The following is a 27,972-nucleotide window of genomic DNA, read 5'->3' on the forward strand; positions in this document are numbered from 1 at the left end:
TGCCACCACATTCTTTTTCCCTGGAGTGTGTAAAATCTGAAAATGAAACATTGAGAGGAAATTTGCCCATCTCATATGCTTCTCTGAGAGCTTACTTTGAGTCAAAAAGTATCTCAAACTTTGATGATCAATTTTGACCATAAAATCAGCCCCTAAAAGATAGTGTTTCCAAATAGTAAGGGCATGAATTACAGCCAACAACTCCTCATAAACCTGTAAGTGAAGCTCTGCATGTTGCAAGCGTCTGCTTTTATAGGCAATGGCATGTCCTTCTTGGTTCAAAACAGCCCCTATGCAGTCCCCACATGCATCACATTCCACCACAAAAGGTTTGTGCAAATCCGGAATAATGAGTACCGGTCCCGAGATGATTGCACTCTTCAACTTTTGAAAGGCATCTCTCTCTTCTTGTGTCCATTTAAAGATTGCTTTCTTCTTCGTTAACTCATGTAACGGAGCGGCAATGAAAGCAAAATGCTTGACGAACCTCCTGTAGTAAGCACATAAACCAAGGAAGCTCCTCACTTCATGGACTGATTTCAGCTCTGGCCATTCTTGCATGGCTTGTATCTTTGCGGGATCCATGCGCACACCATCATTTGATACAATGTGACCAAGATAGTGAATCTCTGGGAGAAAGAATTCACTCTTTTTTGCATTTATGTAGAGCTGATTTTCCTTAAGCTCTTTAAACACAATAGCCAGGTGCTCACGATGTTGGGCTTCATTCTTTGAGAATACAATAATGTTATCAAAGAATATACCCGTGAACTTTCTATGCTTTCTGAACACCCTGTCCATCATCCTGTTGAAGGTAGCAGGTGCATTTGTAAGGCCAAAAGGCACCACCAAAAACTCATAAAGACCAAAGGCTGTCCTAAATGCAGTCTTGTGTACATCTTGAGGTGCCACTCTCACTTGATGATACCCACTCTTGAGGTCTATTCGGCTGAAACATGCCGAACCTTCAAGCTTGTCCAAGATGTCATCAATGCGCGGAATCGGAAACTGATTCTTGATGGTTATCTTATTGAGGGCACGGTAATCAACACACATCCTATGTAAGTACCATCCTTCTTTTGAACAAGAAGTACCGGCGAGCAATATGGCGAGGAACTAGGCCGAATCAAACCCTTTTCCAAAAGTTCATTCACCTGTGCCATAATCTCTTCTTGTTGACTAGCACTCACCCTGTATGGTGGCCTATTAGGTGGAGAGCTACCGGGAATTAGATCTATGCAATGATCTTCCGGCCTCTCGGGTGGCAACCTTGCTGGCAAAGCATTCGCAAAACAATCTTTGAACTCATTCAAAAAGTTAAACTTGTCTTGATCTAATGTACTAACATCAACACTAGAATGTTCAATGGTATCACGTACAAAAACCAAGTAAGAACAAGCTGATTTCTTTATTGCCTTATTAATTTGTACATGGCTTACAAGAGGTATGGTACTTCCAGTAGTACCAGCATCTATAGAGTGCTCACGGCCTCTATGTACAAAGTTGATTTTCTTCTCTTTGTAAGCCTTAATAGGCTCTAAACGGTGATGCCAGGGCATCCCCAACAAAACATCACAACCTGTAAGAGGAGCCACTAAAAAGCTCTCATGGTCGAGGTAGTCCTGTATATGTACACAGAGCTTACCAATGACCGGAGTTACATCAACCTGTTTGCCCTCAAAGGCGGCATCTGCATTCATTTGCATTCCCATGTCTTCCACATTAAGACCTATGGCGGCAGCCATCTGTACGGATATAAAGTTATCTGTGGAAGCATCATCAAAAAGAAACAAAGCGAGCTGATCCTTCAATTTGCCCCAAGCCTTGCATATGACTCTACTCTTGGGCTCATGCCCTGTATTACCCTGCACATCGGGTACAACATTCACAAGAGGCTTTTCCACATTAGGCTCAGCATTCTTAGGATTCTGTGGGCATTTAGGATATATATGATCTTTACTGCCACACTTAAAGCATTTTCCAGCCTTCCTTCAGCCTTCTTCCTGTACTCTTCCAATTGCTGTTTTGAGAGCCCAAAATTGTGGCGTTTACCCGTCGGCTTCTTTTCGGAGTCATCCTTTGCATCTCGGCAATCTTTGGGAGCATTCTTAGGTGGCTGTCCACCCTTTTTCTGGTCATAACCAGCCCTGAATTTGCTCTTGTTTTGACCTGCAAATGGCTTATTTGTGGGTGCTTTCATGTGCAAGTTCTCCACAATCATGGCTGAGTGTATAAGCTCTTGTATGGTCTTATTTGGGTACACTCCCAAGCTTTGTTGGATGATGTGATGGAGCCCCGATTCAAACTTTCTCTTCTTCTCGTCCTCTGCAATCTTCATGAAGGAAGTAACCTTAAGAAGGACTTTCCAAAACTTTGCTATGTATGAAGCAATGGACTCTCCCTCATCTTGGGACAGCCAATCCCACTCCTTGCGTACATCCTTTGCAAAGTTTGGTGGTAAGAATTGATCATAAAACTGAATTTTGAAAGAAGACCAAGTTGGGGCAGCACTTCCATCAAGTATTTTTGCAAGCCACCAATCACTTGCCGTATCCTTGAGATGCATTCCCACATGCCTGAGCATAGACTTTTCCGAAAAGTCTTCATTGCAAAAAGCTATCTCAAACTGTCTAATGAAAGCAAGTGCTTTGGTAGAGTCCATCCGTCCCTGAAAGTTTTCAAACTTTACATCCTTGTCACTGGACTTGAACTCTCGAGGCTTCTTCCTTCTATGTGCATCCCTATGTACATCCTGTTCATCTCCCTGGTGATGATGCCGTGATGAAGATTCACGATCCCTCTTCGTTCTCTCTTGAGCCACACTCTCCGAATGAGTGGAAAGCTCAACACGAGAACGGATATGTCTTCTTGGAGCAAAGCGGGAATGAGTAGAGGATCCCTCATCCTTACTCTTCTCTTGACCTGCATCAAGCCTAGCACCAGGGACTCTTGTCCTTTCAGCATTTGGCACTTGCTGTGCTCTTCCTGCTTGTTGTGCATCATGTGCACCATCACGGGCAGCCATGAGGGGTAGCTTCTTGAAAGCCAATCTACCATCTGGCTTCGGTGTATACATCACCCTTAACCATTATGTAACGGGAGGCGGACGCGTGTATTGGAATCGTATAAATGTGAACAAGATTCTGAGTACTTAACACTTGAGCATTACAACCACAAAGCTGAAAACGACAATACACCACATAAAGGGGCCGATGATAGGCTGACCCCCCCCCTTTAGGTTATATTACCAAAAGAGTCTGCAAAGTACAAGATTACGGGTGCCTGGGGATTCACCACCAGCCTGCACCTGATTCTTCCAAATACATTATGAATGAATACATTTCAAACAAGAGAATCTGTAGGTACATCCGCCCTACACAGGTACATCCGCCCTGCACAAGCCTCTTCACAGGTACATCCGCCCTGCACAAGAGTATCACAATCCTCACATGCACAAGATGTAAATGGATCTTTAGGCCCTGTTTCCACGCGAGAAACTGATCCAGCAACCTGTGTTCTCCGCGAGCAAGTGTCCCCAATGCTTGCCCTAAGCACCTGCTATACCAGGAATCCTTGAGACACATCCATGCTCACATATTCCATTGCTGTCTGGCCTGTTTTGTGCAATAACCAGTCCAAAACAGCAACTTTCTGTCGCGAGAAATCCACCTGTAAAGGGTTCTACAGCCTTGTGGAGGTCCCTAGAGCTATCCTGTACTGTCCAAGTTGACTTTGGACACCTGTAACCAGCCCAAAATTCGCAATAACCAAAAATTGCAGGTCTGAAATTTACCAACCAGTCCTTTAGAAGAGTGTGGGGATCGTTGTCCAAGCTTGTGTGAGTCCGGGAAGCAAGCAACCAACCCTGTAGCAACTCCCAAAGCTCCAACCAGCTCTCCAATATGTTGAATAATGAGTAAAACAGCCCAAAAGGGCCTCTTGAGGGAGGCGCCTTTTTCAGGTGCCACCTCAGGGACCTGGTGGGTACACATGCTGGCTAACATGTGTCCCCATAAGGTGTCCAGGTAGATGTCCAGCCCATAGTGCTCCATTTGTCCTGTTTCTATAAGTTTAGGTCCAACCAAATGGGAAATGGCCATAAGCTGTCCGGACTTCATTAATTTTGGTCCAACCAAATGCGAACGCATTATAAGTTGTCCGGCCACTTATTAATGAGTGTGGACCTGCAAACCAATAAACCTTAGTAGTAAATGAAGTAAACTGTACATTGAGTGTGGACGCACTTACCACCTGCAAAACCCATAAGCCCACAGTTTTAGGCCCAAATAGGAGTGCACACACGTGTCCACAAGGTCCCCGGGCGTCCCCGGTCCCTCGGACTTCACAAGCCAAAATAACAAGCATTGTCCAGGCAGCAAGACAATGTCACACAAAGTAAAATAAAGTTATGGCATGCATCATTTATGCATTGTGCACAGGTAAACTTGGAGAACCACCTATCATCATTCTTGTACTTGAAAATATTCCGCCTGCCATCATAACACACCATGTGTGCATGGCCGGAATCCACACGGGCACCGCCCGAAAGTCCACAAATGTCCTGCCATGTCCTTGGACTCATATGCATCCACTCATATGATCCATACACATGCCCAGGTATAATACATACATGCATCCGCATGTTTCTAGGCCTGACACGCATCCGCATGTCCCTAGAATATAGGGGTTTGTGACATATGGGCTCGACATCAGCACCATATCCAGGAGTGGCTAGCTCACTTACACTCACACCCGGAGATCATGCTCCAAGGTATTTTTGCCTTGCCATCGCCTATGTATCGCATATTACACCCCCATTAAGGTATTGGTTGGAGTTAGACAGATCTGCATTGCATTCTTGTATACCCTACGCATATAGGTTGCATACTGAGCCTCTAGCAGTAGTGCTCCATCCATCACACCCCCCCACTAGCTCAGTACTTTCATACTTTATTTCATGTTCATTTTGTCCTTTTTTTTTTGGACATCCAGAAGACATTGACAGAGGTCGAGTTCGGCCTCTAGTAGACGTTAATACAGCTTTCTTTCTTTCTTTCTCTCTCTCTCTCTCTCTCTCTCTCTCTCTCTCTCTCTCTCTCTCTCTCTCTCTCTCTCTCTCTCTCTCTCCTACACACCCAGATTCAGCTTTTTTATTCAGTACTTTTTCATTTTGTTGGGATGACAGAGGATACCCCATACATGTACTCCGATTTGTCTCATAGGCCGAGTTCGGTCTTTTGGAAGACGTTAATAAAATCTTTCTTTCTTTCTTTCTTTCTTTCTCTCTCTCTCTCTCGTACATTACCTCATCTAACACTTAGCTCTACCATTGTAACCAGTTGTTACCCTTTTACATTCAGGTCCATCTAGGATGAGATATATCATGGAAACATTGTAACACTTCGGTCTCATAGGCCAATTTGGCCTTTTGTAGACGTTTAATCTCTCTCTCTCTCTCTCATGAGGCTTACAGAAAATGGTTTCATCCTATCTTGGCATATACATGTCACATGCCATGTGGATTGCTGTGGGCCAATTGCGGGTGTCATCGCACCACTTGAGGATAGAGACAGTGAGAGCCCCAAATCTATAAATTGGAGCTCTCTTTTTATTGAGGGAGGCTCTCTCTTGCTGCAGGCTCTCTTCTACCATGTTGGCTGCTCGCCTTCTTGTCTACATCACTGTATGGAGAGTCTACACTACTTCACTCCCCTCTACAAAAGGAATTGTATCTGTTGTACCAGCTATTGTACTTGCTGTACCAGCCCCTATACCAGCTATACCGGCCGTTGTACCTTCTGTCCCAGCCGTTGTACCCACTGCACCAGCCCATGTACCTACCGTACCAGCCCCTGTACCTATTGTACCAGCCCTTGCACTTGATGTGCCGGCTGAAGTGAAGATTGTACCAGTTGTACCCACCCATATGGTTCTATTATGGCAGAGACAAAGAGGTATATTTATGGTGCTGAATATTTGCAATTTTCTCTAAGGGTTGGAAGGCCTGGTCATTGGGAAAGATCAGTACCCTTGACAGGTATATTGTCTTCTACATACATATATGTCCATGGATTCTTGGGCATCAGATGGAGACTATTGTACATTTGTTTATGGTTATGTACATGGAATCCGGCAAGAACCCCTGTTATGGGTGAGCCCTCAAAGCTTTGTACAGATTTCAAAATACTCCTTGGTAATAAAATTATTGGGGGGGGGGGGGGGGGGAGGGGGGGGTGTTCCGGCCCTAGTGCAACATCATATAGGGCAGTCCCCCGACCAAAAAAAGCAAGAAGTCGGCCAGGTCACCTGGACGGGTCCGGTACCAGAGCATGCAATCAGCCAGCATCTGGGGACAGCGGACAACCCAGCCACATCTCCGAAAAATGGGGGAAATACATGGAGAGAGAAAAAATGGGAAAACACTAAAACGGGCAGGCACACCCTGTTATAGTGTACAGGCAAGAGATGACTGCTAACATACTTTGCCTTATACTAGCGGAGGCTATGAGCAAGTTTCTTTGGATTACCTCAGGGGTTTCGGGCCTCAAGTTGCCTCTTCCCCATAGTTGCACCCGGTTCACAAACCGCCACAGAAGTTCGATTCGAATAGTTCGGTTCAATCTGGTTCATTCAGTTCGGTTCAAAGGTTACCGTTTTTTTTTTTGGCCGTTTTTTTTCGCCGTTTTCACCCGTTTTTTCTACCGTTTTCTAGCCGTTTGGAGAGCCGTTTGATGGGCGTTTTTTGGGGCTCTTGCTTGCTTGCCTTGGCCCTTGAGGGTTGAGGCTTGGCAACTTGGCAACTTGGCTCTTTGGTTGCCAACTTGCCTTTGCTTGAGGCTTGAGTCTCTAGGCTCTCCCTATTATCTATATAATAGGCCCTCCCCCAACCCCATCCTCACAAGTTCTCATTGCTCAACCCTCCCCTCACAAGTGCTCAAGTCTATCCTCTCCCTTGAGTCCCCTCTAGGCTCTCTCCCTCTTCCTCAAGGGCCAAGGCTCAAGCCTCCCCCTCAAGGCTCAAGCCTCTCCCTCTTCCTCAACTTTCAAGCCTCCAGGCTCTCCCTCTTGAGTCTTGAGTCTTCCTCAAGCCTCCCCCTCTTCCTCAAGCCTCTCCCTCCCTCTCCCTCCCTCTTCCTCTTCCTCAAGCCTCTCCCTACCTCTCCCTTTCCTTCTCTCGGGATCCTTCTCTCCTCTTTCACCATGAGAGAAAAGCATAAAGCCTTTACTTTGCATGCCATTACCCATGAGAAGAACGAGGGGAAGTCAGGGGCATGGAAGTGGACTTGCAAGTATTGTGGCAAGGCCTACACTAGTAGTGCCACTAGGCTTATTGCACCTCTCTCCAAGATGGGGGAGCAAATTGCACCTTGCAAGATGATCCCTCAAGACATTTCTAATAGCATTGTGAAGAAGTACTCCTTGCTTGGCAAAGCAAGTGCTAGTGGAAGAGTCCTCCCCGCCGTTGCCGCTGCTCAAGACGAAGTCATCCCACCGGCAGCAAGGGATACATCCTCTTCATCATTCTCCACATCCTTCTCCCCCTTCACCAACTCCAACCCCTCATCAAAGAGGCCAAGTGAGTTTGAGGTTCCACACAAGAGGCAAGCCACTCTTGGAGGCTCCATTGGAGCAAATGTGGCCTCTCTCTCTTGGGTCTGGGCAAAGCAACAAGACGCAAATGTGGAGATTGCACGCACGATCATTGAGTACAATCTCGCATTTCGTGCCCTCAAAACTCCTCAATGGGAAAGGATGGTGAGGGCCATTGCCGAAGTAGGACCATGCCATGGCCCTTGGCATGGTATCACCTACAACGACATGCGCACGAAGGCACTTGATGAAGAAAAGGAGAGAATCAACAAGACCCTTGAGCCCGTCCGAGCAGGATGGGTGAAGTATGGGTGTTCCATCCTCTCCGACGGATGGACCGATAGAAAGAAGAGGGGCATCCTCAACATTCTAGTATCTTGCCCTCTTGGCACGTACTTCTTGCGGGCCGTGGATGCCAGAAAGGCGGGGAAGAAAACTTTAGGCGAGGTCATCTATCGCCACATTTGACAAGCCATAATCGAGGTAAGATACAATTTTAATTTTTGAGTTTGAACCTTGAAAGTTTAGCCTTTGCCTTTTACTCAACTTTCAAGTCTTATTTATTTTCCTTTTTCATGCATCATGCATGATTGCATCCATGATCCATGATCCATCATCCATCATCCTTGTAGGTTCGCCCCGAAAATGTAGTTCAAGTGGTTACGGACAATGCGTCCAATTGCAACAAGATGGGCCGTTTGCTTGAGAAGGAAGTCCATAGTATGGATTCCTTGTGCCTCTCATTGCCTTGACTTGCTTATGGAGGACATAGGCAAGTTAGAATGGGTGAAGAGTGTGGTGACACAAGAAACTCAAATTGTCACTTTTTTCAGTCAAAAAGTCAAGGTCCTTGCGCCATCACAGCGACTTGGAGATGAAGAAGCCATCCTCGACGCGCTTTACCTACATGTGGCTTCTTCTAGAGCGCCTTTATGATGTCATGCCTAAGCTCCAAGTAACAGTGGTTTCACCGGAGTGGCAGGAATGGATACAAGGTGAGATACCTTCGTGTGTCGATGAGACAAGAGCCATTCAACGGCTTTGCCTGGGAGAGGAGTTCTGGCACCACGTCTGCGCCCTAGTCATTGCGGTTACTCCCTTGTATAGGGTATTACGCATGACAGACATGGAGGGGGCTACTATGGGGCTCCTCACTCACTTTATGAGAGAGGCCATTGCCGAGATTTTCCGCACCACAGTCCTCGATGAGCTTGATCCATAAGATTCAACTTTTCAAGTAAACTAAAATAGAATGTTGAATCTAAATACTTGTTCTTTCGCTTTTCTCATATAAGATATTCTCCCCTTTATTTTAAAATTCACAGTGATCCCCTTGAGGCTACTCCTCGACGCGATGCTATCTTGGCACTGGTGGAGAAGAGATGGAAGTGATGAAGAGGCCTATCCATGGCCTTGCTGCTTTGTTGCATCCTGCCTACAAAGCACTCCCACTTTTCACTGATCAAGAGTTGCTTTCAGCTAGGGATGCTTTCTTACCAAAAGCATTACCCGATGATGAGAATGGGCAATTTCAGTTCTTACAGGAGCTCATCAACTATAATGGTCAAAGGGGCTCCGCATTCGCCAATGCAGTATGTTGGAGGAGGGATTCTATGGTGAAGCATCTCTTTTGGTGGGAGTCATTTGCTTACCAAATAACCTCACCTACAAAGAGTGGCTTTGAGGATTCTAGCGCAGGTAACCACTAACCACTTGGCACCAAGTTACTAAATTATGTGTAGAATCTAGATACTAGAATCTTGAACATTGTTTATTTTTATTGGGGATTAGGATTGCTCTTCGGGTGCATGTGAGAGGAACTCGAGCTCCTACTCACTTATACACACGAAGTTACGCAATCGACTGAGCATGAGACAGTTAGAGCGGCTGGTCTATTGCCACAATAACTTGCGCATGGTGCGTGCAATGCACGATATGAGTCAAGCTAGACAGGTATATTGTTATGTTACATGTAATATGTTAGACTTACATAACTTTCAATGTTTTATTATTTAGCCCCTAATCAATTATAAAACTTGTAGGTAAACGTCGACAAATTCAAGTTGACGGTGGACTCTTAAAAGTGTCCACAAGGAGCGTAATGGAGAGGAGGAGGCCATATATACAGAGCTCTACAAAGAGCTAGAGGAGATTGATAGACGAGTCTCTCGCACTCGTCATGGCCGCCGACTAGAGGTGGAGTACAGGTTCGGCCTATTCTTACCTTTGGCTCTCGAGGCTCTGATCGCCCAGTTGCTACCTGTGTAAGACGTGGCTCTCGGAGCTCTACCTCCGTAGCGATTAGAGTTGAGGATGCTTTCATTGCGGAGTCTTCTTCGGCAGTTCATGGTGATATTCGGGAGCCCGAATATGATGATGAGGACAACGTTCTTAGCAATGGGGATTTTGGTGGGAGCTCTGAGATGTCCTCCTCTAGTGAGGATATTGAAGAGCCTAGCGATAGCTCAGAATCTTGCCTCCTGACAGAGATGGTGACATAGGCTTTCAACCTCTATAGTCCTCTATGGGCTTTTTGCATTTTTGTACTCACATTTTTGTACTTGCCCATGCGGCATGCCGACTTTTGCGGCTTTATATATATTCATGACTCTTTGACATGTCACGTGTACATTTGTCTACTTTCATTTTCTATGCAACTTGCAAGTTGCAACATTCTAAATTTTTATGTTTTAGGTAAGTTATAAATTATAAGTTGTAAGTTGCAACTTCTCTAAGTTTTGCATCTATATTTATATATTTAAGTATTTTTTGCTGGACCGTACCTCCACCGTATTTTTATTTTTAAAATTTAGCGGTGCGTTCCGAGACCGTATTTGAACGTACCGTACCAAATTGAACTTTTCGTACCTAACAACTATGCTCTTCCCATAGAGGAAGAGTTACTGGACTCAAAGTTAGCAGATGATACTGCTATGTTTTCGGAGACCTCACATGCATGCCTATGTGCTTTCCACACTGCCTTGGAGATGTTTTGTTTGGCATCACGCCCCACCATCAATTGGCACAAATCAATGAGACTTTGGATTATTGATTCTCCACGCACAGATTGGAGCTTGGATGTGGGGTTTACTTGGATTGAGAGAGGATTCACTCCAAATACCTTGGTTGTCAGGTTGGCATTGACATTTGGCCTACACAACAGTTTGCTCTTGAGCATTAAAAGCAAACTTCAGTATTGGAGTAGCAGGAAGCTTGATTTGGCCTCTAGAACCTTGGTGGCTAACCAAGTGCTGCTCGCAACTGCTTTTGGTTCGTCACGTCTTGCTCAGTTTTTCATGACGGATGCATTGGCTAGCTTCATCGACCTAGATTAGATGGCATTGTACACACCAGGGCAAGAGTAGCTTGGGATACCATTATTATTCCTAAGCTTGGGCTCTATGAGTATTTGGTTATGCTATTTGGTCTCACAAATGCTCTGGCTACTTTCAACCGAATGATGGACATAATTTTCAAAAATCATAGAGCATTTACATGCGTCTTTTTCAATGACATTTTGGTGTTTTCGAAGGAAGAGTAACAGCATAAGATGCACTTGAAAGTGGTCTTTGATGAATTGCGGAAACACAAGCTTATGAGTAATGGCAAAAAGAGTGAATTTATCCTCTCAGAGATTTACCATCTTGGACACAGTGTCAAAAGATGGCGTGCGAATGGATCCTGCAAAGATCCAAGCCATTAAGGATTGACCAGAACTTAACTCCATACATGAAGTTTGTAGTTTCCTTGGTTTATGCTCATATTACAGAGGTTCATATCTCATTTTGCAATGATTACCTCGTCATTGCATGAACTTACCAAGAAAAGGGCTATGTTTAAACGGTCAAATCTGAAATTGATGCTTTTCTTAAGCTCAAGAGTGCTCTTATTCCCAGTCATGGGCATCTTTTATGGGTTGTCAGCCTGTTCTATATTGGCCGACCTGCTGCCCATGGTAGTATATATTGCACTCAGTCCCCCCACACCATATTGTACTCGATCTCGTGTGTATAGTAGAGTTTATACAGCTTCTCTCTCCTATAGTTCTGCGTTTTATTTCTCACAGCAGTTTTCTCATTTCCGCTGCCCATTCCGACATGCTATCAAAGCCCTAGGTTGCTTGAAGCTTGGGCTTGAGGGTTTGCTGTTTTTTGGTGCTAATTGGAGAATTTCTGGGCTGTTCGGAACATAGAGAAGCAGGTAGAAGACGGCCATCATTGCTAGATAGCCGCCTTGCATACCAGTTGCCGCCTCTTCTTCATTTTTTTTCCCACCCACCCTCCCTTCACAAGACCTTCTAAACCCCCAAGATGGTAGATTTGCTCAAGATGGCTTAGAAGAATGTGAAGATCCCCACCCTCCCGACATTCCCGGTGGACCGACAGTTGGACGGGACCAACTATGGCATCTGGAGGGTAATGATGGAGTCTGTCTTGGAGTCTTATGATTTGGCTGATTTCATTGTGATTGGAGTTCCAAGGCCAGAGTTGGAGGAGGAGGAGCTTTCACTTTCTACTAGGAAAGAGTGGGAGGCTCAGGCACAGTTGTGGGATCGTGTCAATGCCCATGTGCGTTATTTCATCTTCCTTAATTGCACACCCCAAGTGATCAATCACATCAAACACATGACGCTGGCCTGAGGGATTTGACAGCACTTGGCTTCTTTGTATAACAGGGTATCACCCATGAAGAGGATTTCCTTGGAAGTGTAGATGCGAGTGAATCCTACAAAGTCTTCGATGATGCAAGAGCACATCAACAAACTCCAGGCTCTTCAGTAGGATGTTCTTCAGGCTAGGAAGTAGATATCTTCACAGGATATGGCCATCACTTTGCTGTCTCATCTTACCCCTCAGTACTCACCTTTCTATTCTTCTTTGATCACCAGTGGGAGGCTCAACACCATCACATGGGAGAAGCTTGTGCCGATGGTTTTGGATCAGGAAGAGCGGTTTTACGAACCCTCCACAGGGCGGAGGTTCTGAGGCCTTGACTGGCCAACGGCGATCGAAAGACCGCAACAACAACAAGGGCAAAGAGAAGTCTTCACAGGCGAAGTCTTCTAAGCAGGAGCCTGACTCGGATCGTAATGCATTGAAGGTCAAGCGGACCTGTAACCATTGTGGCCAGAAGGGTCACTACCGGAGGAAATGTCCTCAGCGGAGCACCGAGAAGGGTGTAATTCCTCAATTGCAAGCGTGCAAACTCCAACTTTTGTGCACTTAGATTATGGACACCGGAGCTTCATCTTCTTCGAGCAGGGAGGCTCACCGCTAGGGATACTCGAGAGTGGATTCTAGATAGTGGTGCTTCCAAGCACATGAATCCTTCCCAAGAATTATTACAGGATCTTAGAAGGCACACATGTCACATCCTTATTGGTGACAAGTTCACTATCCCTATTCACAACGAGGGCAGATTGGAGATCATTCCCGATGGTAGAGGGGGGAAGCATTCCTCCCAGGTTCTTTATGTCCCATCTCTTGGTTTTCATCTTTTGTCAGTGCATGAGGTTTGCAAGACTGGCATATAGGTGGATTTTGATGAGCATTTTGTTGCTCTCTGGGATAAAGCAACAGGCCAGGTTGTTTGGGAAGGCAGAGTGGAGAATGGGATTTACAAACTCCTCAGCTAGGTGATTTGTGGCAGTTTCGTAATGGCCACTTGAATATGGATACGCTTTGGCGGGCTTTCCAGGACCAGATGGTGGATGGCTCGCCAGATGTTGGCGACAGGCAGGGACATTTCAATTCTTGCATTTGTTAGTCAGAGGAGCTTTTACAAGTAAATTATGCTTTGATGTCTCGTATCATTTAGGACAAAGAGCCTACTTAAGTTAAGGAATCTCTTTCCCAGGAGACTTGGAGGAAAGCCATGCAAGTGAAACTTGAAGCCATAGAGAAGAATAACCCTTGGGAGGTTGTTCCAAGGCCGTCAAAACGGATAGTCATGGGTGTCGAGTGGGTCTACAAGACCAAGTATACGTCTAATGGGTTGGTGGACAAGCACAAGGCCAGACTTGTGGCTAAGGGGTATGCTCAGCAGCCTGGCATTGACTATGAGGACACTTTTGCACCGACAGCTAGGATGACCACGATTCAGACAGTTCTTGCCCTTGCCTCTTCTCAACGGTGGCCAATGTATCAGATGGATATAAAATCTGTGTTCTTGAATGGTGACTTGCAGGGGGAGATGTATGTTGAGCAACCTCCAAGCTTTGAGGTTCCGGGATCAAAGGGAATGGTTTACAGGTTACGGGAAGGCCTTGTATGGTCTTAAACACGCTTCCAAGGCTTGGAACCAAAAGATTGATTCTTTCTTTCTTCAAGCGGGTTTCCAGAGATCAGTTGCAGATCCAAACTTGTATCTCTTTCGGGAACGCGATACGGTCACCTTGATTATCCTCTATGTGAATGATCTTATTCTCACTAGCGGTCATGTGGAGCACATATCCGTGACAAAGGTTGTCTTGTCAAAGGAGTTTGAGATGACGGATTAGGCTTACTCCATTTCTTTTTGGGATTGGAGATTTAGCAGACCCAAAGAGGGTTCTTTGTTTCTCAGCAACGGTAAGTAAATGAGTTGCTGGAGGCCTTTGGGATGGAGAACTGCAAGCCTATTTCATCTCCGATGGACCTGAATACCAAACTGACAGTACATGATCCTTGTGAGCAGGTTGATGCCTCCTTGTATCGGAAGCTTGTTGGTTCATTGATTTGGTTGCTGAACACCAGATTGGACTTGAGTTTTCCAGTGGGGCTGTTGAGCTCATTTATGCAAACACCTTTGAAGACTCATTGAGACGCAGGGTACCAAGGATCTTGGACTCTTCTATGACATTGGAGGGGGAACGAAGGGCCGAGTCAATCTCCGAGGTTGGAGCGACTCTGATTGGGGAGGAGATCCAGACGCGAGAAGATCTACATCAGGCTACGGGTTAACCCTTGGCTCAGGAGCTATTTCTTGGAGCAACAAGAGGTAGCCAACTATTGCCTTGTCTTCTTCTAAGGCAGAGTATCGGGCTGCTTGTGGTGCTGCTTGCGAGGCCTACGAGCCAAGACAGCACACCAGCATCCACCCCGCCAACGAGCCATGACATATTTTTTCAGGGCCAGGACCACCTCGGCAGATACGACCAGGACCTCCACTACCCCCTCGGTGAGCCAGACGTCCTTCAGGACGGGTCACCCTTGATAGAGCCATAGCACTTTGTCGAGCGAGACGCCCACGCTTAGGACCTCGTCCACGGACACTTCATCACCGGTGGATTAGAGCCATCATCACCCGCCACAGGAGACAACTGCCCCGCCACTTTAGTTTCTCTATCTTACAGCACCCCATGAGAGAGATACTGAGATGAGCAGATTACACCAGTCCTATGCTGGTTGTAGATATTATACACTTTTGTTGTACCTTAGTAGGAGTCTTTTCCTTTCATAGCTATTTAGGACTATTTTAGGACTTTTTAGTCCTTTTTGTCTTACTTTTGATGAGACACCATCAGCTGTGTACTATGTTTTGGTCTCATAGGCCACTTTGGCCTTTCGCAGACGTTAATATATCTTTCTTTCTTTCTTTCTTCTCTCTCTCTCTCTCATATGTATCACATATTACACCCCCATTATGGTACTGGTTGGAGCTAGACAGATCTGCATTGCATTCTTGTATACCCTACGCATATAGGTTGCATACTGAGCCTCTAGTAGTAGTGCTCCATCCATCACACCCCCCCACTTAGTTTATTTCATGTTCATTTTGTCCTTTTTTTTTCTGGACATCCAGAAGACATTGACAGTTGTACATTGATTTGTCTCATAGGTTGAGTTCGGCCTCTAGTAGACGTTAATACAGCTTTCTTTCTTTCTTTCTTTCTTTCTCTCTCATCTCATGAATAATTGTACTATCTTTCTAATCTCATAAACCCTGTGGGTCTTTTGAAGACCTTAATATATCTTTCTTAATTTCTTTCTCTACTTTACACAGAGTTCACTGAACACGTACTTGATTAAAAAATGTAACAAAGAGTTCTGCCACAGAGCTTTTGTTTTGATCCCCAAATTTTTGAAAAATAAACGGCTGGATCTTCTCCCAGCAGCCCTTTAGAACCTCCTCAGTGGAATTCTGAGGATCTGTATAAACACATGAAAAAGATAACAATACACATAATTCAAACATGTCGCTCATATAAATATCTCCACTAGCTTGTGTAGTATTGATGGTCTTACCTGATAACTGTCTAGCGATATCTTCCTCTAACACAGAACTCAGTGGGGGTAGCACTGGTGGTGAGCGTGTCTGGAAAAAAAGCATACCAGATAAGCAGCACTACAAGACATCAGCAGGCTTTTACATAACGTCCTGAATCACTAGACTGAATCTAAAGCCAAGGTCAGCTTTCACACAGTGGACTCTAACTTCTTCTGCTGAAAGAAGATCCGTTGCAGCTTACTTGTAGATGGAAGACAACAAGTAGACACAGTGCAAAGGAGTTCAGTGTGCCCATCTTCGGGTCATTGATGCAGTGCGCCTTGGCCCAGCACTTAACCTGCAGAAATCACGTCAGCATTCACTTCCTAAGCCATGGCATCATATCATTGTATGATTAATGTATGAAGAGCCCTTGAGAGTATATACATAGATGGATTACCAGGAAAATCAAATCACGGCACCTTGAATCTATCTCACCAACCCATCGCAACAACCGTGACTTCAATATAGCCACGCCATTGTCAACAGAGATGTCACATGAAATGTTGTGATGCGAATCCTCAAAAGTGATAAGTGGCACACGCGCATGTGGGATAAACTGCACATTACTAGCCTCAGCTGCACAAGGTGCTAAACAGTTAGCTGGATGCCTTAAGACTGTCAGAAGGCTAACTGAGTCCGATACCTTCAGAACTTACAACAAGCCTGCCTCTCTCTCTCTCTCTCTCTCTCTCTCTCTCTCTTCTTTGACTGCCATGCCTGCACAATAGTCCTCTGCTCTCTCTCTCTCTCTCTCTCTCTCTCTCTCTCCTGGCTAGGAGCTGCCTTGCTAGTGATAGCTGTCATATGCGCACAGCTTAATCACCTCTGCAAACCTGCCCGTCACCTCTGCATACTTAATCTTGCTCTCCCTCGTGTCCCTTTACCCACCCTTGCTCAGGCCCCCAAGGCAGCAACATAATTGTGCACACAATGGGAGAGGTGGAGAAGCTCAGAAAACAGGTAGCCCAAATGGAGGACACCTACAAGAAACTCTTGGTGACTTCAAGAAAACCTTTGACCGCGCTCTCAACCAACAAATAAAGGAGACAGAGACCCTCCGGAAGAAAGTACATGTAACGTGCGGAAGCTCTGAGAGTCTTCTTTCAGCCCTAAACACTCTTGAGAACCATCTGATGCAAAAACGCAGGTATAGAGAGAGAGTAGAGAGAGAGAGAGGTGCTGGAAATTTCAGTATATTCTACGGTACAAAAAGGGTACCTAAATCTGCAGCCATGGGCTGCCTTACAGAAAAGGTGGTAACACACCAAAATCTGTCCCCTATGGGACCTCTAATGATCCAAACCCCTAGTGGGAGTGAATGATTAAAACAATGAGCAAGGGGCCTATTTATAGCCCTTGGAATACATGGGGAACTGGCCGACTGCTGGTCGGCCAGTCATAATGCTTTAAATGCTTATAAATTGGTCCTCCTCCTTGCGCCTGCTGCTGCCCTTATCTGATGGTTCAGCCGACCATGTCTATGGACAGCCGACACCTCCTGTCCTGCAGCCGACACACTTCTGGCACTGCTGATGTCAGCCGACAGTACTTCTTGGCAGCCAGCCAGCCGACTGCATCACCCCTCCATGATCCCAGTTTGTCCTGCTCCAAGTCAACCACAGATGCTACACCTGAGGTTCCTAAATTCTGGTTCTTCTCTTTATCTGGCTGCCTTTTCTGGATCTAGTCCTGAGAATGTCCATGGCATCTATGATGCACATGACATCCCCCTTTGCTAAACTTGATGACGGGAATCCAACCTGCTCTTGGATGACTGTCATCATCCCAATCTTGTTCCAAAGTCCCTTTGTCATCATCCATCCCTGGCAACCTTTTTTTTTCTCTGAAAACCCGGCCTGTTCTCCAAACCACTCGTCTCTGATGAAGATCTATGCATCTGGTTTCCTCTAGTCCACAATCCGTTCCTGCCCTGACTCTGAACACCGTCTTGGTCTTCATTCCTGGAACTGAGTCTGGCACTCTCACATCACCCTTGGAGGATCAACCTCCCTTGGGACCGTTACCTGAGAACCTATCTGGCTCACGGAACTGCCATCCCCTCTGGCACTGTGGAACACCACCAACAAACCTCCTGGGAGTTCTTCCCGATCTGTGTTCTTGCCTTGGGCTTTGAATCCGTGTACTTTCCTGTACCTTGGACCTGTACACCATCATATGGGACTGAATCAGCGTTTAGCCTGGCTGAGCCTGATGCTTTGATACCAATGTAACATGCGGAAGCTCTGGGAGTCTTCTTTCAGCCCTAAACACTCTTGAGAACCATCTAATGCAAAAACGCAGGTATAGAGAGAGAGAGAGAGGTGCTGGAAAATTCAGTATATTCTATGGTACAAAAAGGGTACCTAAATCTGCAGCCATGGGATGCCTTACAGAAAAGGTGGTAACACACCAAAATCTGTCCCCTATGGGACCTCTAATGATCCAAACCCCTAGTGGGAGTGAATGATTAAAACAATGAGCAAGGGGCCTATTTATAGCCCTTGGAATACATGGGGAACTGGCCGACTGCTGGTCGGCCAGTCATAATGCTTTAAATGCTTATAAATTGGTCCTCCTCCTTGCGCCTGCTGCTGCCCTTATCTGCTGGTTCAGCCGACCATGTCTATGGACAGCCGACACCTCCTGTCCTGCAGCCAACACACTTCTGGCACTGCTGATGTCAGCCGACAGTACTTCCTGGCAGCCAGCCAGCCGACTGCATCACCCCTCCATGATCCCAGTTTGTCCTGCTCCAAGTCAACCACAGATGCTACACCTGAGGTTCCTAAATTCTGGTTCTTCTCTTTATCTGGCTGCCTCTTCTGGATCTAGTCCCGAGAATGTCCATGGCATCTATGATGCACATGACAGTACAAGACAAGGACGCACAAATTCAGACTGGAACAGAAGGTGGCCATACTCAAGACAGCCCCCGCTCACCACAAGAAGCCCAGCTTTGAGAGAACTTCAGGCCCACACTTGAGGCCACCATTAAACAAGATGTGGAGGATGGGGAAATCAGCAAGCACCAGGTACTTGCAGCTGATGTGGAGCAGCTAAAGGCTGCCAATGACAAGCTGCGGGAAGAGCCACAGACCACGAAATCCAATCGGATAGAAATGGTTTAAAAACAGAGGGCCCCACAAGCTATCATGAATGAAACCTTGGAGGAGAGAGATAGGAAGGCGAGGACCCTACATGTGCGCATCTGGGGGTTACCAACAGGGGCCTCTCCCAAGGCCAATGCACTTACCCTATGCCAGAAACTCGGGGTAGATGGGACCCCCTTTGCAGATGAGTGAAGAACTGGGAAAGACATGACACGTGAAAGGCCTCTTCTCATCCGCTTCCCTAACACCACCAGTCGACAAGCCTTGCTAGATAGACGGGCTGCCCTCAAGGGCAAACAGATTCGTGAGGGATGATTTGACTCCCACATAAGTAGCAAACTGTTAAGAGGCCATGGTGACTGTACAGGAGGCCTGCAAGGCTGTCTACAGAGATGGCCGCATCATCATCACCATGCGTCACCCCAAATAGGGGCGTGGGGCTTGAGACCACACAGTTGAGGCTAGCTGTATGAAACTGTAACAACAGTGTGGTCTGACCCAAGAGGGATGAGTGAGACCCTCAGAGGTAGGGACATCATCGTCTACACAGACACACCAGAGCCCCGAGAGGGGACTACCATACATAGCGGGTTATGAGCGGGAGTCAGCCTTCCAGGGTGAGACACGCACGTCAGTAGGGGTACAAGGCTCGGGAGGCGTTGCGGTCCTCTACAGATCACACCTCAGGCAGATTCTTAGCATGATCCGGAAGGACGAGGAGGCATGGTATATACGGGTGTGGCTACAACTGACTAGAGAGAGAGCTATCCATATTGCAGTATGCCGAGCCACTCCTGTTATGCATGGCCAGTCACCTTTCCTACCACTCTTCAGTGATATCACAGAGTTCTCTTGCCTAGGTGACGTCCTACTACTAGGAGACTTCAATGCCAAGACCGGGAGCCACCAAGTTCCTCTACTTGATTTATGACCCCATCAGACTACAGGAGCTGGACATCAGTGACACGGGCCTCATGAGATCATCACAAGACAAAAAGGTGTCAGCATCTGGGAGATACCTCCTGGAGATCAGAGCTGCACATGGTATCTTTATTTATAACGGGATGCCCCGTGTCATATTTATGACTATACACATGCGGAGGAACACCATGGAAGGGTAGGTATAGACCCTGGTGTGTGTTACAGGCATGGTTTAGTACATGTGGAAGGACTCCATGGAAGGATTGAGATCCTGATGTGAGCGCTTGGCATGGTTTGTTACATGTGGAAGGACTCCATGGAAGGATTGGGATCTTGGTGTGAGTTCCAGGCATGGGTTGTTACATGTGGAAGGGCCCCATGGAAGGATTGATATCCTGGTGTGAGTTCCTGGCATGGCTCAGTGCATGTGGAAGGGCTTCATGGAAGGGTAGATACCCTAGTGAGAGTTCCTGGCATGCTGATAAAGTCTCATGGAAGGGTGGACACCCTGGTGAGCATTCTTTATACCTGTATGGGCGGTGCCTGAGACGGGTTCGGTACAAGATGAATAAGTTGGAAGATGGAAACCAGAATATTATGCATAAAGCATTTGTGTGTGTTTTGACATGCACAATGACTTGTCTTGGCTGCCTAGACAATGCCTGGGTATTTCTGCTAGTGATTGTCCATGGGCTCCGGGGACGCCTGGAAACCTGTGGACGCATGTGTGCACACTTGTTTGGGACTGAGGCAGTGGTCTTATGTGTTTAGCAGGTGGTAAGTGACCCCAAACTCAATTTTATTATACTAAGTTTTATGAGTGCAAGAGTTCACATACACTTAAATTTGGGCAAACAAATTATAAAGTGTTCACATACACTTAAGTTTGGGCGGAAAATTTTTAAAGTGTTCACATCAAGAGCACCAGTTTTTAATGAAACTTGGCCATTACTCAAGGTGGGCAGCCCAACAAGCAATAATAGCTTCACGAGTTGCTATTCTCGGAGGGAGAAACCAAAATCAGCTGGGCTCCCCCCTTTCCAGCTGTTTTCAAAGTGGAACACCCTAGGGCTTCACATAGATGTCAATGTCAGTTGGGCATGCACAACAACTCCCAAGGGCTGGTCGACTCCTTCCAAGGCTGATTTATAGCTGGTTGCTTGCCTCCATAGCTGCTCCAGACAAAAGCGATTCTTCTCTCTCTCTCTCTCTCTCTCTCTCTCTCTCTCTCTCTCCCCCCCCCCCCGCCTTGAAGCAAGCGACCACTTCGGGCTTCTCTACAGGGTTGGTCGACTACTGTACATTAGGTTTCAAGGCTGAGTTTTGATGCTCCGAAGGCTTTGGATTCAAGGCAAACAACAAGGCACCCATCTCATCTCTTGGGGTGACCTGTAACTATTTGCCCTCCTAGCTCTATTTCACATAATGAAACCCATGCCCGAACACCAGGTGGAAGTAGACATGGGGACAAGGTCCATAAGGTTTGATTAAGAAAAAGCACCATTCTTGGTCAAAAAGCAAGAAAAAAACAAAAAGTCAAACAGGGTTGACTGCGAGCCAAGGACAACATTGGAAAGAGGAGACTGAGCCGGACCAAAAAGCTAAAAGCCACTTTTTCAAAAAACAGCTCCAGGGCCAAAAAGCAAGGCCCTGAAGCTAGAAAAGCAAAACAAGAACTTTTGACTAAAGTTCAGTAATATGTTACTATTAAAAAGACTAAAAGCAAAGTAAAAGGCAAAAGCAAAGCAAAAGCATCACGTTTTGGCAAAAAGCAAGGCTTCCCAAGTATAAAAGAAGCATGAGCCTCTCTTGAACACCAAGTTAAAGAAGAAGCTCTTCATCGCGTTGCCATCTTCGTTGAAGCATGGAGATCATCTTCTCCATCATCATCTACTTGATCATGAACCAAATCATGGAATTTTTCATCGCTGCCTGCTAATTCAGAGCGCCTCCATCAACTGTTGTGCCACGTCATCACATGTCCGTACGACTATGCGGATCCATACAGTCGTATGGAACTATACGGACTGTGCGAACTGAAAATTTTAGAAACCCTAAAAATGCTCCAAAAACCCTAAAAACTGCTTTTTGGAGGTTTTAATCACCCAAAACCAATTAAAACGGGTTTTATAACACTTTTCTTGCCAGAAAGAGCTTTCCATGGTTTTCTTCATCGACAAGGCTGTAGGAGTTGTGGAGATTACTCATGGGATAAGCGAGTGACTCTTGGACTTGAACTTGATCATTGGATTGGACTAGTACTTGGATTGGAACTAGAACTTGGAATTGGACTTGGACTTGAACTTGGACTTTGGACTTGGATTTGGATTTGGATTCATTGGACTTGGATTCATTGGATTTGGATATTAGATCTGGTACTAGCCTGGTCAAAGATAGTTGTGGGTTATCCCCGTGGTGTGCTCGGCATCAGAGATCTCGTGCCTAGACATAGACATCGACATCAACTTGGATATCCTACATCGGCATATCTATTTATTTTGTATTCCTTGATTGTATTGATCCTGGCCAACGTGCCCGTGGATTGTTCCCGAATAAATTCCTGAAAGGGGGCAGGCCTTGTTCCCCGCTCAATGTGGTGTATTGTGCAAGATCCCTATTCCCTTCTCCCTCTCCCCTCTCTCTCTATATCTTTATCTATTGGACACATGGTTGAGTCTGTCAGTGCACGCCCCGCTGGGCTTACAGTGGTAACAGAGCACGATTTCTCTTGAAGAAACTTTCTTGGGGCGACAGAGCCATGTCGAGAGCAGAGGGAGATCAGAGGCCTAATGAAGGGAACAACTATGAGGCCAATACAGGACTTCAAGATGGGAACCACGGTCGTCGATCCATTACTCGTGAGACCACAGCCATGGCATCAGAAGAGTACCATGACTTTCAAACAGTTTAGACAATTTTTCCAAGATAAAGAATTCCTAGCTTGGAGAGCTAAGAAGGAACAGGACGAAAGAAGGGCTCGAACGTATGAAGATTGTTTTGCAGATAGAGAGCTACCTCCAAAGAGATCGGAAGATCATCATATTGACATCCTGCCAGGAAGTTTGTTAAGATTGGAGCAGTCTTGTACCATGAGGGCCATGGTGTGGCCTATGAAAGTCTTAGATGAGGATTTCAACGATTGTATTGGAACGGATTGTAGAATGGAAATTTTGCGAATTTTCTTGTCATCAAGAAAGACTCTTTTATTAAGTAAACATGTACCTGTTTATGTGTAACAAAGGACTTGAAGCCAAAAGTGACTACAACTCAAGCTTGGGAGAAGCTATTACTATTGGCCTAGCAGAAAGAACATTAAGTTTTATGTTTAAGAATGTTTTGTCAGAAGGTCAAAGTTAGATCGACAAAAGCTAGCAGGATTATTGCACCCATTGAATGTTCTATGGGAGAGTATTGTTATGGATTTTATCTTCGGATTGCCAAAGTCAACGAATGATGGTATATGGACCTTTCAGATTACCAAGAAGATCAACCATGTATGTCATCGGTTGGACCTTTCAGAGAAGTACTTCAACGATTATCTAGATATATGAGCTTATGAGGAAGTGGTTCGTCCAAATAGATTTGAAGTACAGGTATACCAACGTCTTGCAATCAAGACACATTCAAGAGGGAGGGATTGTACCCCTCGCCCTCTTCATTATATATAGATGACCCATTGGACGGCAACGATGCCAGATATCGTGGACTTCGCAATCGGGCGGCCGCGACTAGATGACCCAGATGATTGTATTGGACTTCACAGTCAGGCGGTCATTACGACCAGATGGCCCAAATGACTATTGATCAATTCTCGGGTGGTCCCATTAACTAGATGGCCTCGAGTGATAGTCTCAGCGATTTCCCTCAGGAGACAAATAGCTCAACACGGTTTCCAATGAAACCAGACAAGACAATCCATGAACAAGAGGATCATTACTTGTGCATTGCATACTGATGTATGTTTGAATTTCTTTAACTTTGTGTGTTGTTTTTTATGTGTGGACAATGCTTGGATTTATGGCATGTGATAGTCCACTGGACTCCAGACTACCTCGCCAGATCTTGGAATACCCAATAGACACGAATGATGCATACTTGTTTGTTGACTAGCTTGTGTCTAGTTTTTGCAAAAGGTAAGTATGCATTTATTATATCTAACACATGTGACAAGCCATGAAGATGTACCATCAAGAACAAGGACATCGGTCAAAGAAAGGCATAACCAGATGCACAAAGCGTGTGCAACAAGCCAGCACAGCCAGCGTAGCACGTAGGCACCACGTCCAGGTGACATGGCACTGCCACGTGGCAAAGGCGGCTGGGCTGCAACTAAAAGAAGGCGAACTGGCGCATGTCTCAGCTGTGAATCCCCAAAAACGCGGAAAGAGAGACGTCATGCAGCAAAAACACAAAGAGAAAATCGATAGCTGCGATGAAGTCAAAAACGCAACGCCATGTATTTTTTTTTATTTTATTTTTTTATATATAAAAAAGAATAACAGAAAATCCTTCGAAGAGTTTTTCAATAAAGGGGAAAAGCACTTTGTAATAGATTTTTCTAAGATTTGTATAAATAGAGGCCAAGGCCCTTGTATTCCACAACACATCTTGGGTGAAAGCTTGAAGGAGATCTCCTCCCCGTGGATCAAGGAGGCATCTCCTCGGGAATTGTACAAGGACTACGCCGACTTTGAGTTATAAATAAATACCTGCGGAGGCGCCACGCTTCGGGACCAAATGGTCTTTTGTGCAGGAGCACTCTAGCTCCACTTATTTTTCTTCTTCTTCCAAGTTTATTATTCCAGTTCGTAAAGCAATTAAAGTGTGATTAAGTGTGTTCATCGCCCGTCATGTTGCTGAAGGCTGGTTTCAGTGGCCGCCACCCACGCTGATGTCACCCCAAGAGGATCAGAGCCATCATTTTCCACCACTGCAGGACTTTCTCCCACCAGCTCAGCCTTACTACATTGGGTACCATGTTGCAGCGCCCTATGCGATATATGCTTGGATGATGCGAGAGCTTTGAGGTTCTTTGCTTTTTTACGGATATTTTCTTTTAGTTTTACTTTTAGTACCATGATGATGTATTCCATGGACATGATGTAACATTTTTGTCTCATAGGTCATTTTGGCCTTTTGAAGACATTAATACCACTATCTCTCTCTCTCTCTCTCTCTCTCTCTCTCTCTCTCTCTCTCCATGAGACAGGCATCACAGGACAAGCTCACCCGAGGTTATGCTGCCCTTGCATTGATGGAGCGACAGTGTCATCAGGCTCACTTCCAGGAACCTCGCACCAAAGGATGGTTATTTGAGACCTTAGTCACCCCAGCTATGATGTATGCAGCACTGGTATGGGCCCCTAACCTCTCCATATATGATTGGCGTCGGATGGAGAGACCGCAGATCCTCATGATCTCTAGGATGATTCGCAGCAAATCATCAGTACCACATGAGATCGTCAGAGCAGAGCTTGCAGTGCCCCCCATGATGGTAGAGGCTCTATCTCAAACCATAGCCTACATCAGATGCATCAGAGGCATGGATCCAGAGAGAATACCGTGCTTGGCCATGGAGTCCTCACAGAGTATTGCCACAGAGGGCCATCACCATCATGGTATGCTAAAGTAGATGGGCCCCTAACCTCTCCATATATGATTGGCGTCGGATGGAGAGACCGCAAATCCTCATAATCTCTAGGATGATTCGCAACAAATCATCAGTACCACATGAGATCGTCAGAGCAGAGCTTGCAGTGCCCCCCATGATGGTAGAGGCTCTATCTCAAACCATAGCCTACATCAGATGCATCAGAGGCATGGATCCAGAGAGAATACCGCGCTTGGCCATGGAGTCCTCATAGAGTATTGCCACAGAGGGCCATCACCATCATGGTATGCTAAAGTAGATGAGTGGTTCTCAGTACATGGGCTCGACATGGATAGATTACCGCCCTTCCAGTATGATGACTCCTGAGTCCTCCCCATAATTTACACTCTCCCGAGAGGAGAGGAATAGAGCTCTGAGACTGGACTTGATCCAGATGCACACCAGGGAGGCTTGGTCGGGTTCCCTTCCCACCAAGATGTAGTACTACAGAGATCATTTCCTTAGATTCACAGAGGATGGATTTGTCAGACGCCCAGGCTATATGGATGTACACGTCTCATGCTATGAGGGTGACTATTGGTCAGATCAGAGTTTCCTCTCACACTCTAGAGATTGAGGTAGGGAGGGCAACATGGACCCCTCGAGAGGACAGAGTATGCAGATTATGCCACAGAGAGGTAGAGACAGAGGAGCATTACATATGCAGATGCCCTATATATTATGAGAATCGAGATCAAAGGGAGATATTGTTAGAATTGTGCATCTCAATGTTGTGGGGCTTTACCATTTATCTGGTATTTTACTGGATTTTTCTCCTATTTATTTGTCCAGGGGCAGTCGGCCAGCCCTAGAGGCAGCCGGCCAGTTTCCTCCTGCACTGTATAAGGAGTTCCCCATTATCACTCTTTCATCCACTTCCCTTGCGCATAGTTCAACATTCAGTTGCTGGTCATTGTAAAGCTTTACTGCTGTTATAAAAAGTGATCTTGTCCAACTCTCTCATTCTCCTTTGCACTCTCATATGTTTACTGTTTATGCTTCCGCCCGTGCTATCTCCTTCATGGTATTATACTCTTAGGTCCAGGCTGCTCCAAACTCTGCAAATCTGCCCACCTTGCTGTGCGTTTTGCTTCCATCACTTCTCTGGCTGCAGATCAGTCCCTACAGTTTTCAGTACCTTGCTGCGTTTCTGGTCCAGCCATCTTCTGGTTGCTGTCGGCCAGCCCTACAGGCTGTGTTTTGCTCTTCAGAGGCAGATTTTGAAGTGTTTTGGCTGCGTTTTCTACTACAGCATCTGTTGGTGGTCCGTTTCTTGCTCGTGGTGCTGCCAGACAAGTGGCTCTTCACTATCTTCTTCCTCCACGAGTCCCTGCCTTTCCGGTAGGCGGTTCCCAGCGGATCTTGGACTGTTTTGCTACTGCCCCGCCTCTTTCTCTCTACGGTTTGCGAGGGGGCTAATTGTTCCTAGTGCCTCGCTTCGTTGGAAAGCACTTGAAAGAAGTGTTTGAGAGCTGAGATTTGTTCTTTGCTGCTGTGGATATGGCTCCCCCTTGTACAAACAAGGATGACAAGTTGAAAGGACCCAACTACGCTCATTGGAAGCTTCAGATGCAGATCTAGTTCATCCACAAGGGTTTGTGGGACATTGTTCAGGGCACTGAAAGGAAGCCCAAGCGTCCTCAAAACTCTAGGCAGTGGACTCAGGATCAGGAGGATGAATTTGCTATGGAATTACAAGACTGGGAGAATCAGGACTCGAAGGCGCATTCTGTGCTTGTGCGGACCATCACCGAGGAGTTCTCACTGGCAGTGCAAACTCTCACCAGTGCTCATCAGGTATGGTCAAAATTGGAGGATCTCTTTGCACGAGATTCGTCGATGAGGGCAGTTACCTTGCAACGGCAGCTATACGGCTTGTTATTTCTTGAAGGCAATTCAATGCAGTCTTTTCTCATAAAGGCCAAGGTTATCCATGACCAGTTTACTAGCCATGGGTGCTGCTTTGTCCTCTTCTCAGTTGGCTGCTCTTATCCTCACCAAGCTTCCTCTGGACTATGATGTTATTTCTCGATCTTTGCGGTGCCAGGTCACATCCACTCAGTTGGATTTTGATGATCTTGGCTCCCTACTTTTGGAGGAGGAGTCCGTTCTCATCTCACAGGGTAAGTTGAAGGTGTCAGTCAATAGTTCTGACCAAGCATTTTCCTTAGTTCAAAAGAAAGGTCCGAGTCGTTGTTTCTCTTGCGAGAAAAGAGGACATCTGTCCAAGGATTGTTTGTCCAAGAAGAAGGACAAGACCAAGGGCAAGGCTTCATCTCAGAGAAAAGGCAAAGACACGACACAGGATAGCGATACAGATTCTAGTACCACTTCTAGGGCTCCCAGGGCACTTCCGGCTCAGGAGACCCCAGATGGTGTGCTTCTCTAGTACACATGCTGTTTCCCCCCATGTGCTTCCAGCCAGAAGAGGCTTGTGGGCGGGAGAGGGGG

At 46.1% G+C, this 27,972-nt stretch overlaps 1 protein-coding gene across 2 annotated transcripts in view; it reads right to left on the minus strand.

The window, feature by feature from the left end:
- Positions 1 to 27,972, minus strand: part of HESO1 (Nucleotidyltransferase family protein) — a 45,390-nt gene that overhangs the window by 5,022 nt on the left and 12,396 nt on the right. For both annotated transcript variants that reach the window (XM_086779622.1, XM_086779621.1), the window contains exons 5-8: positions 16,238 to 16,416; positions 16,040 to 16,135; positions 15,816 to 15,885; positions 15,592 to 15,719 (exon numbers count right to left, since the gene is read on the minus strand). In XM_086779622.1, coding sequence (XP_086635748.1) covers positions 15,592 to 15,719; positions 15,816 to 15,885; positions 16,040 to 16,135; positions 16,238 to 16,416 — 473 coding nt within the window. The remainder of the gene's footprint in view (positions 1 to 15,591; positions 15,720 to 15,815; positions 15,886 to 16,039; positions 16,136 to 16,237; positions 16,417 to 27,972) is intronic.

The sequence above is a fragment of the Cibotium barometz genome, chromosome 40, assembly GCF_041138505.1.
Source record: "Cibotium barometz isolate CiBa-2024 chromosome 40, ASM4113850v1, whole genome shotgun sequence".
Taxonomy (NCBI): Eukaryota; Viridiplantae; Streptophyta; class Polypodiopsida; order Cyatheales; family Cibotiaceae; genus Cibotium; species Cibotium barometz.